General features: G+C 41.1%; 2 protein-coding genes across 2 annotated transcripts in view; one reads left to right on the plus strand and one right to left on the minus strand.

The window, feature by feature from the left end:
* Positions 1 to 222: 222 nt before the first annotated feature.
* On the minus strand, positions 223 to 1,405 carry tspan10 (tetraspanin 10). Its single transcript, XM_029508024.1, has 3 exons — positions 1,316 to 1,405; positions 632 to 1,212; positions 223 to 529 (listed from the first exon to the last, which is right to left on the minus strand). Exons 1-3 carry the CDS (start codon positions 1,403 to 1,405, stop codon positions 223 to 225), a joined length of 978 nt encoding a protein of 325 aa, XP_029363884.1.
* Positions 1,406 to 8,696: 7,291 nt separating this feature from the next.
* Positions 8,697 to 13,092, plus strand: part of LOC115047234 (immunoglobulin lambda-1 light chain-like) — a 357,726-nt gene continuing 353,330 nt past the window's right edge. The window contains exons 1-2 of the mRNA XM_029508034.1: positions 8,697 to 8,815; positions 8,906 to 9,228. Of these exons, the coding sequence (XP_029363894.1) occupies positions 8,776 to 8,815; positions 8,906 to 9,228 (363 nt within the window). The 5' untranslated portion in view covers positions 8,697 to 8,775. The remainder of the gene's footprint in view (positions 8,816 to 8,905; positions 9,229 to 13,092) is intronic.

A 13,092-nucleotide genomic window follows, 5' to 3' on the forward strand; every position in this document is an offset into this window, starting at 1 on the left:
TTACAGCACAACAAAAGTATATGGCACATACCGATTTAGAGATTGACAACACTTTGCCTCCTTGCAGTTTGAAGCATGAAGCTACAAGCTGAATTATGCGCTTTGGCTCTATATTTTGTTATCCAAATTTTGTATAGTGCTATTGGATTTTGTATCAAGAAAGACCCCAATCCAAAAGCAGTCAACTCTCATCAGATATCAGCTGTTTTTGTTGCTTTCACCTCATATCTGCCCTCTATGCCTGCGGATGCTTTCCATCAGTCGTGTACTAATAAACAGAGTCAGAATCTGGACGCCCATTACAACGATGCTAACTGTCCCTATCAGGCCTTCATGCTGCTCAATCCAGCGGGAGATTCCCCCCAGGCAACCGCCCAGGAAGATCACACTCTGAGCGGTGAACTCATCGAGCTGCTGGGCTCCAACCCCGCACTGAGAGTTCCACACTGTGCCGTTCTCCAAAGGGTCCACACAACATGTGGCAGGGACGCCACAGGCCAGCACTCCTGGAGCAGAGCAGTTATAATATCTGAGGAAAATTGGGAAAAAAAAAGCTTTTCAGGGAATTTCTACATCATGAGCAATAAGTCTTTTTTCATTGATACAGTCATGTGAGTCACATTCTACCCACATGTTTATCTCCCAGTCATGGTAGTTATCTGCCCCACAGCACTGCAGATTGGACTGAATCTCGTCAGTGATGAACCTCAGATCCAGATCATCCTGGTAGCGTGCCATGGCGGCTAACATCCCCGATCGGAGGTAGTTTCCCACCTGATCTTGTAGACTGTAGGCTAAGATGGCAGCCAGTATCTGGGCTGTTACGAGCACCAGCACCATGGTGGAGAACAGCTTCAGTAAGCAGTAGTTCTCTCTGATGGCGCCCACACACCCTGAGAGGCAGAGTGTAGTCAGCACCAAGCCCAGAGACACAAGTATTAGCATTGGGTCAGTGCCGATGCTGCCGATCTTCTCCTGAGCAAACGACTCTTTGGTGATAAGGCCCCACATTCCCAGACCAAGAACCACTAGGCCCAAAGCTGTGAACAGCAAATTGCATACGAATAGGCAATATTTTAAGAAATACTCCACCAAAGAATAACCGTAATGCGGCTTAATCCTTGTGAAAACAGAACTGCTACGGTCCTGTTCATTATTTGCTTGGTGAAGTTCACTGGTGATGTTGTCAAGCTCTTCAGCATCTGCCTTTGCCTTTGGACACACAGGAATGAAACTTTTTTTTTTTTCTTTTTCCAAACTTTAAGGTCAACCATATTTAGACTTCCATCAAAACAAAGTTGAAGTGAGCCCTTACCTTTGGTATGAGTGGAGTGGATTCACTCTGTGTATCGTCCCTCCTCAGCCACGGAAAAGCGATCCTTTTTACCTCCCAGTATCTCCTCATTTTGTCGGCCTCTAGCAACTGATCCTCTTCTGTGCTTTTAGCTGGTCACAATGACAGAAGCTAAAGCGCAGCAGCTCCTCCACAGCAGGAACAGACGAACATGTGAGCCGAGGTGGAGTAACTGCGCCGTGTTCAGCCCCAGGCTCCTGTGGGATGTGGGATTTCTCCATCATGTGAGAGTCATGGTGAAGGGATTAGACAGTTACCACAGCGTGAATGAGACAGCCACTCACACACACACACACAGGTCACTTTTGACATGAGGCTTACTCTACAACTCGACAACTAGCATGTCGAATGTTTTAACTGTTATGTAATCGTTTTATTGGGTGAAGGAAAGAAGAAATGGACAATTAAAGAAACACCAGTATGTGTTTCATCTAACTGACTAAAAGCACAGCTGAAACAAACAAACAAAACCGACTGTGATTTAATTCAGACATGTAATGTAGTCCCTAATAATACTGTATAATAATACTGCTTTGGTGCCCATCCAGAGGAAATACCTATCATATCTAACATATGCATAATAAAATATAATAACGGTGGCATAGTGGTTAGCGTTGTTGTCCCCGCAATAAGGCATAAGAAGGTTGTGGGTTTGATTCCCGGTGTGCAGCCAGGCATGTCTAGATTAATTAAGCAGAGATTGGACCCCTCCACAGGGACTGGACTAGAGACCAGACCAGAGACCCCCGCCACCCTCCTGCTTGGCTATCACTGTGTTTTAGCTGAAGCAGAAATCACTGCAGCATGCTCTCCCAACTGTTATTTTCCTATTTTTCTGTGTTTTTCCTACTCAACTCTTCAAGCATGCTGGACCACAATAATGAACAAAATCTTTCCATGATTATTCCTTTTGGCCCTTTTCTGATCGCTCTGGTTTTCGCTTTATTTTGCAAGTGTTTGCCAGCAGGCTCTCTTAACCCAGGCTAATATATGAACGTGTCAAGCAGATAGACACAAACAAAAATTTGTACAAGAGGGATCATCCTGATATAAACAATATGTTGGAGTGGAATTTAAAGCAGTTTGGCAGTATCTCACTGTGACCACTGGAAGGCAGTCATGAACCTTGATATACTCAGGTCAGCATTTTATATACTTATTATATATATGCATACATATATATATATGTGTGTATGTGTAAATGTCAGTATTAATCCCCTTAAACAATTTCTGTTTGTAGATTCTACCCATAAATAAAAAAAATAATAATAAAAAATAAATTAAAAAAAAAATAAATTAATAATAATAATAATAATAATAATAATAAACAACTGTGAATATTTTTGGAAAAGATTTATGGTCTGTTTTCAGTACAGCACCTTCTCCAGAATGTATTTAATCTACTTTGGCTCAAATAATGTTGGTAAAAGACAATAGATTCAGAGAAAATACAGCTTCCAACACCTCCACAATGATCTCATTTATGAGCTGGCATCAACACATTCAAGAAGTACTTTGATTTTGTCCAGATTCACTTCACTATGAAGACAGGAGCTGCGATCTCCAACTGAAAGTAATCAACTGTCAGAAATCCTTACATCCCCTCCTGCTAAGCTTATCAAGTTTTATGCCTCGGTGAAAAGCTAACAGCTGATTACATCATCTTCTGGGTCAGTCATGTTACTCATTAGGAAACATAAGAATCCCCAAGGTGCACCTTCTGTTTGGCAACAGTCTTTGGACATGAGAACTGATATACATCAGTTTGAGCATCCCTCTGATAAACTCATTATGACGAGATGTGCTGGTGTCAGTCGACAACAAGAGAGAAAGAGAGAGGCCTGGCCATCTCATCCTCTGGCTCTGTAGGTCCACTGCTGTCATTCCTTCCTCTGCTTGTGCTGGGCTGAGCTGCGGAGAGCTGGAATGAAGTTGCCTTCTCCTGCTGCAGTCAGACCGGTGGTGGACTCCAGATGGGACTCGAGTGACTTATAAAGCTGGGCATCAGTCCCGCCACGAATCTCTTTCCATTCCAATTAAGAGTAGCAAAGTGTAGTTGTTACAATGTGGATAAATATGAACAGTTTTACACCTAGTGTGACTCTTTACAGTTTGAAGATTACTGGTATTCTAGTAAAGTAATTGCATTTCCCCCTACTACATACGTCTTCTCCATGTTATAGTTTAAAGTCAGTGAATATCTTCTTTTTCTTTTTGATATTTGAAGTTCATTTTACACTCTGAAGTTTTACATTTTTACTGAAGTAGAAATTTTGAATACTTTCTTCAGTGCCTGTAAAACACAAAGTACTACTCTGCTGCACAGTTCCACTGCTGAGGTGGAAAATAACTCACAGGGAAAACAACGAACTCCAGTCTGCTGGACTCAAAAGCCAAACAATCACCACTAAAATACTCAAATGTCAACTGTTAGTTAGTAAATCGTTTATTCAAATAGCTTACATAAGATTACAGCAAATTTGTCTGCTGACAGAATGATTGGTAAGTTTTATTTTAACAAATCTCACTGTTTCCTTGTTCGGGAGGGTGCGGTTGAAATTTTATTTAGCTTGCACCGTTTGTGCAAAATCCAACACGTCCAATGATGCTGTCAGCACTGAAGATGTATTGAGCAGATACCACCATGTTCATACTACCTACAGCGTATGTTACGTTGTGTCGTCTTTGTGGGCTCCAAGTTGGTGCAGATGGTGGGGATGGTTGCCAGTCAGATTCCTTTTCAGCACTGATTGGGTTGGCCTCATGTCATATATCATTACATCTATCCACAAACATCAACGCAGAACTGCTGCTCAGTCTTTCAAATCAGGTCTGGAGAATATCAGTGATGGAATTTCATTTCATTTCTGACAAGGAAAATTGCTCCTTTTGCCCGGCTTTTAAAAGTGATGGAAAAAGTGCTTCAGTGATATATATACTTTTCTTCTTCTCATGGGTCCAGCTGAATTTGCCTGTCCAGATGTTAAATAGAATTAGTTTTTTGCTGTGCAGCAAGAGGTAATGTGTTCACCTGATCAGTAAGATTACATCTAAAAATGTATTTACATTTTTCAAGATGAATTTATGTCAATCTAAATGAAATGATTGGGCCAATCATTTCAAAATGAACTTGTCAGGATCAAATACTTCAATATAATCTCTAAAATGGCCCATTTTATTGAAATAATTTAGACCAAACATCACCTGTTCTCATTCTTTTACACTCAGTTTCAATGAATGTAGCAATTCAGGTTTTGCTCGGCCCCTTGACAGTTGCTGGCTGGGTCTGTCGTAGCGCAGATGCTTAGCAGATTGTATTACAGTAGATAGTAAGAATGCTACTCTGGAACCACAAATCGGACACCTCTTCTCAATTAGAGCCAGTAGAGCGTACAGTCGCCCTGCACCACTCATGGCAGCTAAAAGACATGTGGAGGATAGATGGAACATACGTAGGGGATTATCCGAACCTTCTACTCAGAATCTGTGGAGTTAATTATTCATGTATTTATTTATTTTTAATTATTGTTGCCGATGTGACAGCTAAAAGCTGTATCTCAGAAAAGACTTATGTGAAAATGTGCCTGGACGTGGATGTGTTTCAGGAGTTTGGTGTTCAGTGCCATGCAGCAGTGTGCTTGCAGAGTGTATCACAACCCTGCATCCCAGAAGTGGGAGGGAGCAGGTGGGATGGGGGATTGGCTCTGGGAGTTTAGAGAGGGAGATATAAGAGGGTGCTGCCCAGGTCACGGTTTCTCAGTGTGTCACTGTTGGAGGTTCGTAACACCGTGCACTCTGCTCCTCTGACCCGGAAAGACCTCTGCCACTTCTTCAAAGCAAGGTATGCATCAGTCTAACTTCAGGAAATTCTCTTAATGTCCAAACCTTTGTCACGTATTCCTGACTCTACTGTTAATTTGTTCCTCAGCAGCCCTTGTGTGTTTTTTTTTTTTATTTTTATTTATTTATTTATTTTTTTTTTTTCAGTTGAGTAATATAAGGATGAAGGGGGCTCTGATCCTTCTCTGCATGATCTCAGCATGTGGAGCTAAGAAATCAAAGCTGGAAACATCACGCCAGGAAGCCAAAGGTCAGGGGCGATGTGTCGTAACTCTCTACAATGTGCAAATGATTATCAGCAGTGTTAGATTTCAAAATCACGTAAATCAAGTTTTTCTTCACGGGGCATACTAGTCTTAGAGTGCATTTCTCTCTTCAGGAGACGAAGCCAATGGCAAGACTTGTTCCAACCTGACTCAGGTGCTTGACAATTGGAAATATGCTATTCTCACCCAAGTGAAAGACCTGCTCATCAATGACCACGCCTCTGTCCTCCCCGAATACAACAGGTGGGTCACTCGAGCATCTCACTGGGATGACTGAATTGTGCAGCAATGGCACACACAGGCTAGAGCAACAACGTGATAAAGTGTACGCGATGAGCAAGAGAGCTGTGAAACGTTCAAGAATAACAAGAAGCTGTGACGCCAGTGAACATTTTATTGCTCTTACAGTTGTATAAGATTAGAAATTACATAAGACCTGTCAGAGCGAGTAATGTGACACATGATTACCATGGTTCATTCAAGGCCCACTCTGCTTTTTAAATTACCTCACCATGGAGACAGCACCAAAACAAAACAGGAAATGTTTCAGCTTCATGCTATGAGGATTTCAATGATCCTGGCAGATAGTATTCAAAGTCTTTCCTCCCTTTCCTCCTGAGATTTAGCTCTGCAGATTTATACCAACAGTTAGGGACATGTTCACTGCAAATTTTGTCAAATAACCAGCACAGGTTCAGTGTTGTTTGAGTTGGACAAAAAGGAACACCTTTTTTTCCTCCATTATTTATGTCTGTTATCCTGATGTTTCCTGTAGTTGATCGGGCTGTTTCTGCTTAACAGCATATCGTGACTTTCATGTTCATGTTGCCAATTTCACTTAACTCTTGCAAATAAACAATGTTCCTGTTTCGTGTGAGCTCGCAGGCTTTTGCGGTGCCAAAGTTCTCTGACTGGTCCGTGGAAATCTTAAAGCATTTATTCATTTCCTCCCCCCCAAATGTGTCTGCCTTTGTCCAGGATCCAACCGCTGTCAGACGCTCTGAGTGACCTGTACACACAGTTTAATGCTCTGAAAGAAGAGCTGGGTACTCTCACTGCAAAGTTTGACGGTGTGGAGTCTTTCGTGGATGACCTGAAGGACGGCAGATTCACTCTGCCTCGCCGACCCCTACAGAGGATTCCCCCCAGTGTTGGTCTGAGGTCTCCGCTGCGAGCACAGATGAGGGCCCCTGACAGGGGGATCATCACGAGGCCAATGTTGGTCAGAGCGAGGAGGAGAGGGGCGCATGGACATTAGAGCTGTTGCCTCCTGCTTTTTTTTTTTTTTTACAAATACTGATTTGTTTGAACATGAGTTGATATGTGTTTATATTTTTCAGAAGGAGATGGTTAGTTTTCTATAATTTCTTGATGAGTGTGATATGAGGAAAAGATCACATGAAGATGCATGGTGCTTTCTGTGCAAGGACCCCTTTGACCACAAGGTGGAAGGATTTATCAAACTATCCCCACTGTCAGCCTGCCGCTCTGTAATAGCTGGACTTTGAGGATGAAACGTCGTCAAGATTTGTAATATAACATTTGCTATATAATACAGTTTTCATACGTTGAAGAGTTCTTTTCTTTACTTGCAGCATATTAATTAACATTTGGTGTGTTATTTTAAAGGAGAACAGGTACATACTAAAAGTTTATTTTTTATACAAGTTCAACATCTCATTTCATTTATTTCATCGGGAAAGTGTAATACACAGAATAACACAGCAACAAATACATAGAAACACACTTCGCTTTGTTATATTTTTCAAATGAATTTTTTGCAATTCTAACAGTGACAATAACAGGCACAGGTGAGAAAAAAAAGTTTTTTTTTTGTTTGTGGAATTGAATCCCTCAGTTCTTCAAGTTCCTTTCTTTTACTATAGAGGATGCCTGCAAGTTATGGCTCTGGTTTCTCCCCTCCAAATTCACGCTGAATCATCCCTAAAACTGACTGTCTCCCGCTGTCAAAAGTAGGATAGCTCAGATTGCTCTGATCAAAGGCCACCTAATTAAACGCTTCTGCTTTATCAGGCTGAGCCATCTCAACACCAATCTGTGTCACTTCTAACCGGACATAAAACATAAACTCAGGGATCTAGTTTTACCTGCGTGGAGCTGAGAAAATAATTGAATGTGATAATCGTCACCACACTCAAAGATACGTTGTATTGGACATTGGTTTTTATTGTCACTGAGAACTTGTCTGAATAAATTCCCACCATTTGTCCCTCAGAGGTCAAACGAATTAGTCTATATTTTATGTGATTATCACCCAATTCATCAGGTTTCACAGTGAGACAATGTGTAAATACACTCTTATATATGGAGACGCTTTAAAAAAAAAGAAATAAAAATAAGTCCACTAATATCTTAAACCATTTATTATATTTTATTTCCCCTGACTGCTGTCCAAATCATTGTTTGCATGTCTCTTGCTCATCAACCGGTGAGAGTAAATTTACAGGGAGATACAGATTCTCAGGCTGACCATCCACACTCTCAGATTCACAATGTTTGCAGGAGATTAATCAGCATAAACTGGACAAATGTTCAACACACTGAATTTTATTTTAGTTGTGGAGAAGTTTGTAATGAGCAGAGGAGAAGGAAAATGTAAAAATGGAGTTTAAATAAACATTTCAACAGGGAGAAGCTTCATTTAGAGTCAACTACAAAATATTGTTCACCATGTGCAACACAAGGCAGGAACAGTGAGTGATGTGAGGGACTTTGGAGATTACAGACCATCATCATGCCATCATATCTGAAAATGGATGGAGGCTGTGCAAAGAACAGGAAACCCCTCCAGGGCCTGGATCGAGGTCCTGATCAGTGGTGATGTGAGGACGTGAAGGTGGAGATGTGGATGAGCTTCAACTGAAACTGCTGTTGGAGGGAAGAAGGTGGAGGAGAGCTGCAGAAAACACACTAAAATAAAAACTGACAGCAGAAGATGAGAGAACATGTTATTATATTTATCTTGGATATGACTCATCAATTTGATATTAAACTACAAACGCAAGTTTATTTCCAGTGATCATTTATTTATGAAGGAGAACAGCTGAACAGAAGGAAACTACTTTGTTCTGTTCAAACATCATCAGCACATTTCTGCACATGATGAAATGACAGATGTTTTTTTGAAGAGCAGAAGGTGTGACATATCTGTGTTGGGTGTAGAAACTCCTCCTCCTCCTCCACTTCTGCTCCCCTCAGTGTCTTTATAAGCTTCAGTCTCTCTTCTCCTCACACTCCAACCCTGCTCACCTCTCAGCTGGACAGTGAGGGACGTTTACAGCACACACTGACAACATGCTGGGGAGCCTCTGCACTCTCATCGCTGCTCTAACATGTAAGGAGGCTGACTTACTGCAGCTCTGAGCTCATGTTGGACTCATCAGTCTGTGTTTGTCTTCACTTCATGTCTTCTTGTTGTTTCCAGGTGTGAGTGGTGTGACGGTGGTGACACAGAAGCCTCCTGTTGTGACGCTGAGGAAAGGAGAGACAGCCACCATGGACTGTAACCTGGGGACTGTTACTAAGAGTGCTGCTCGCTGGTACAAACAGATTCCAGGAGGAGTTCCTCAGTTTATATTATATTTCCATCATAGCTTCAGCTCCCCAACCTACGGCTCTGGTTTCTCTGCTCCCAAGTTCACATCAAATCATCAGTCACAAACAAATTATTGTTTGATCATCAACAATGTGGTGGAGGGAGACTCAGCAGTCTATTACTGTGCAACATGGGACGGATCTGTTAGTGAGTGGGTATCACAGTGATTTACACTGTGACAAAAACCTCCTCACTAAACACTTCTGCTTTTTCACGTCTTGACATTAACTGAGGCTTTCATCCATTTTTTTAACTTTCAGGTGTGATTATTAAAATATAATTTTTCTAAATCCTCTTCAATTCCACATCCTGTAAAGCTTTGTTACTGTCATACTGGGAGTGATACACTGTCTGAAACTACATGTTTTACACTAAAATCAAATCAAACCATTTTTATTTGTATCACACCAAAACGTAACAAAGTTACATCAACACACTTCATACAGAGCAGGCCTAGACCAAACTCTTTATATGACCCTTTATACAATTAAAACATGATATATTAAACTAAACTGTTCTTTAGAATCAAACCACTGAGGGTTTTTGAACGAACCTATTAATTACATCTAAATTCAGGTAATGTGAAGAGTGTATAAAAATCTGTTAATGATTATTGTTACATATTTCCATCTTGAATCTGGCTTTCTTTCTGATTCTTCTAGCATCGTTAGGCCACAGTGGCAAAGGTCATCATGTGATTAGTAAAGCTCATGGAAACCAAGTCAAACAACATTGTTGTTAATTCAGGTCCACAGACAGGCTGTCTGTCACGGTGACCTCTACTTGATCTCTCTCCTGTCTTTGCAGTTCCTGACACACCCACCTGCCTGGCAATCACCTTCATTCCCTGCACCTGGTTTGCTCCACCCATCTTCCCACCTGAGGCCTATTCCCCCATCAGTCTCCTACACTTACACCAGTCCACTTTCACCTGCTCTCTGCCAGATTGTCTAGTGTGCTTTCCTGCCTAGTATTCTTACCCACCTACCTGTCTGATCCATGCTTATATTTCAGATATTCAGATTATTTGTAGATCCTTCCCTGACATTCAATGACACAATCTGGTTACAAAGCTAACAGACAAAAACATTCATAATTCACCGCTAAATGTTTTCAACAGGAAATAACAAAGATGAATGGTTTTCTATCAGAATGAGACAGAAACATAAAATCAGTCTTGTTTAATGATCAGTTAGAAGGTGCTTACCTGTCACACTCAGCTTGGTGCCTTGTCCGAATACCACAGTGATTCAGTTTGTATACATGGCTGTACAAAAACCTCCCGACTCTCACTGATGAGGGGAGTGGAACTGAAACATCCTGTTGAGACCAACTTTCGCTGTCAACATCTCACTCTCTTCAACAGTCTGTTTATTTCACAAAACACTGCTGCACTTCTTTAAAACTCTGGTGAGTTTAAAGAAGGTTGTTCATCTCTCATAAAGGTTTTGTTTCAGGACTTCTGCTGTTTTATCTTTATGACTGTCAAACCTCCTCAAAATCTGCAGTGAGTCTCTCACTGAGGTTTTTGTCATAGTGTGAATCATTGTGATACAGCTGCAGAAGCAGAGCTATCCCATGTTTGGCAGAAATACTGAGCAGAGTCTCCTGTCTCTGCTCGCTTAATGATGAGCTGGTAATCAATGTTTGATGTGGACTTGAAGTTGAACCGGTCTGAGGAGAATCCTGCTCCAAAAGTTGGTGAACTATGAGAGTGGTAAAATCTCAGAACATATTGAGGAGCTTTACCAGGAACCTGTTTGTACCAACTGACAAAATTTCCATCATCTCTCTGAATGTTGCATTTGAAAACGATCTCTTGTCCTGTAGAAACTGTGTGAACAGCAGGCGTCTGGGTCAACACGATCACTGCGTCAACATCTGTCAGCACACACAGAGAAACACATGAGTGACAAGTCTCTGTCTGAAAACGTAAGCTGGAAGGAATGAGGAGATTATCTCACATGTTAGAGCAGCGATGAGAGTGCAGAGGCTCCCCAGCATGTTGTCAGTGTGTGCTGTAAACGTCCCTCACTGTCCAGCTGAGAGGTGAGCAGGGTTGGAGTGTGAGGAGAAGAGAGACTGAAGCTTATAAAGACGCTGAGGAGAGCAGAAGTGGAGGAAGAGGAGGAGTTCATACAACCAAATTAATACATCTACAGTTTGGTAATCACATTGCTTTTTGGAACTTTATGTTGATTTAGTTTGTTCAAGAAGAATCAGAAGGGAAGCCAGATTCATAATGGAAGTATGTGACAACAATAATTTACAGATTTTTATACAGACTCTTCTCTCTACATGAATTTAGATGTAATGAATAGTTTCATTTAAAAGCCTTCAGTGGTTTAATTCTGAAAAAACATGAACTACAGTTTAATTTGTTTTTATATGTATTGTTTTGGTGTAAAACATGTAGTTTCATACAGTGTATCACTCCCAGTATGACAGGAACAAAGCTTTACAGGATGTGGAATTGAAGAGGATTTTGAAAAATTATATTTTAATATTCAGACCTGAAAGTTAAAAAGATGGATGAAAGCCTCAGTTAATGTCAAGAGGTGTCAGTGGGTGAAAAAGCAGAAGTGTTTAGTGAGGAGGTTTTTGTCACAGTGTAAATCACTGTGATACCCACTCACTAACAGAGCTGTCCCATGTTTGACAGTAATAGACTGCTGAGTCTCCCTCCACCACATTGTTGATGATCAAACGATAATTTGTTTGTGACTGATGATTTGATGTGAACTTGGGAGCAGAGAAACCAGAGCCGTAGGTTGGGGAGCTGTGGCTATGATGGTAACGTAATATAAACTGAGGAACTCCTCCTGGAATCTGTTTGTACCAGCGAGCAGCACTCTTAGTAACAGTCCCCAGGTTACAGTCAATGGTGGCTGTCTCTCCTTTCCTCAGCGTCACAACAGGAGGCTTCTGTGTCACCACCGTCACACCACTCACACCTGGAAACAACACTTCACTTCAGCTTTTCTGCTGACAGATCAGAGTGTTTGGAGGAGAGGAGGCGCTGGAGGAGCACTTTAATACAGCACTGAAACTGAGAGTGATTGACAGGAGGAGGAGCTGTGCTCAATGCCAAAAGGTTTCAGTTGGTGGTTACATATTTACATATTTAAAACATAGTGTGACTGTAATTTAGAGTCCCACTAAAAAAGAGAAATGAAGGGGAGAAGGGACTTTGGTTTGTAGTGTGGTTTGCTGATGTTTTGTTGTTCACCTGGATTTTGTATTTAAACTTATTTAACAGAAATTAGACAATCTCATGTCCAGGAAATAAGATGCTGCTCACACATGAAACAAACAAATAGGGGTGGGATCATCTATTACTCACCAACAGCTAATACTGAAAGTCTTCATTTACATGTAGCTGAATAAAGACAGGACAGCCTGCAGGTGCATCCTCCAAAGAGAAGTGTCAGAAAATGATGAAATCTGTACGGTTGCTTCTCATTTGTGTCCTGTGTGTGTCTCACAGTAATCCACTGCTGCTCTCTAGTGTGCATTCAAGACAACAGCACAGTGTGTTGTGTTCATTCATTCACCTTCTACCGCTTATCCGTTTCCATGTCAACATTGAAGTTGTGGGAGTTGATGTGTTGGTGTTTGAAGGACGTGTTGACCTGAGGGAGTCAGGAAAACAACACTGTCCTCGTTTGTCTTCTCCTTTTCTCATATATGCACTTTCAAAACAGACATGCGTAGTCTCTGAAACTGAACAACAACAAGTAACAAGTAACAACAACAACAGACTAACACTCCTAAATTTGTTACAGGGTAAGGCAAGTCCGCGCGCGCGCACACACACACACTTCATATTTAAAATTATTTCTAGTGATTTTAAATCTAATGCAGGTTTCAGAATAAAGTAATTAAAGCCAATCAGCAAACATGGGTAGAGTAACACACAGGCCGGACTGAAACGGAAAGCCACAATTTTAAATTAGAAATATAAAATTTTGATGAGAAAAAAGTTTTAAAAGTGAAGTTAGGTTATATATCCGAGT

The sequence above is a fragment of the Echeneis naucrates genome, chromosome 8 (assembly GCF_900963305.1).
Source record: "Echeneis naucrates chromosome 8, fEcheNa1.1, whole genome shotgun sequence".
Taxonomy (NCBI): Eukaryota; Metazoa; Chordata; class Actinopteri; order Carangiformes; family Echeneidae; genus Echeneis; species Echeneis naucrates.

Excerpts from the sequence above, each read along its gene's own strand:
- tspan10 (XM_029508024.1), bottom strand. The coding sequence starts at position 1,405 with ATGAGGAGATACTGGGAGGTAAAAAGGATCGCTTTTCCGTGGCTGAGG. Across the intron at positions 1,213-1,315 it reads CCACTCCACTCATACCAAAG|GCAAAGGCAGATGCTGAAGA; the intron begins GTAAGGGCTCAC and ends GTGTGTCCAAAG. Across the intron at positions 530-631 it reads CATGACTGGGAGATAAACAT|ATATTATAACTGCTCTGCTC; the intron begins GTGGGTAGAATG and ends AATTTTCCTCAG.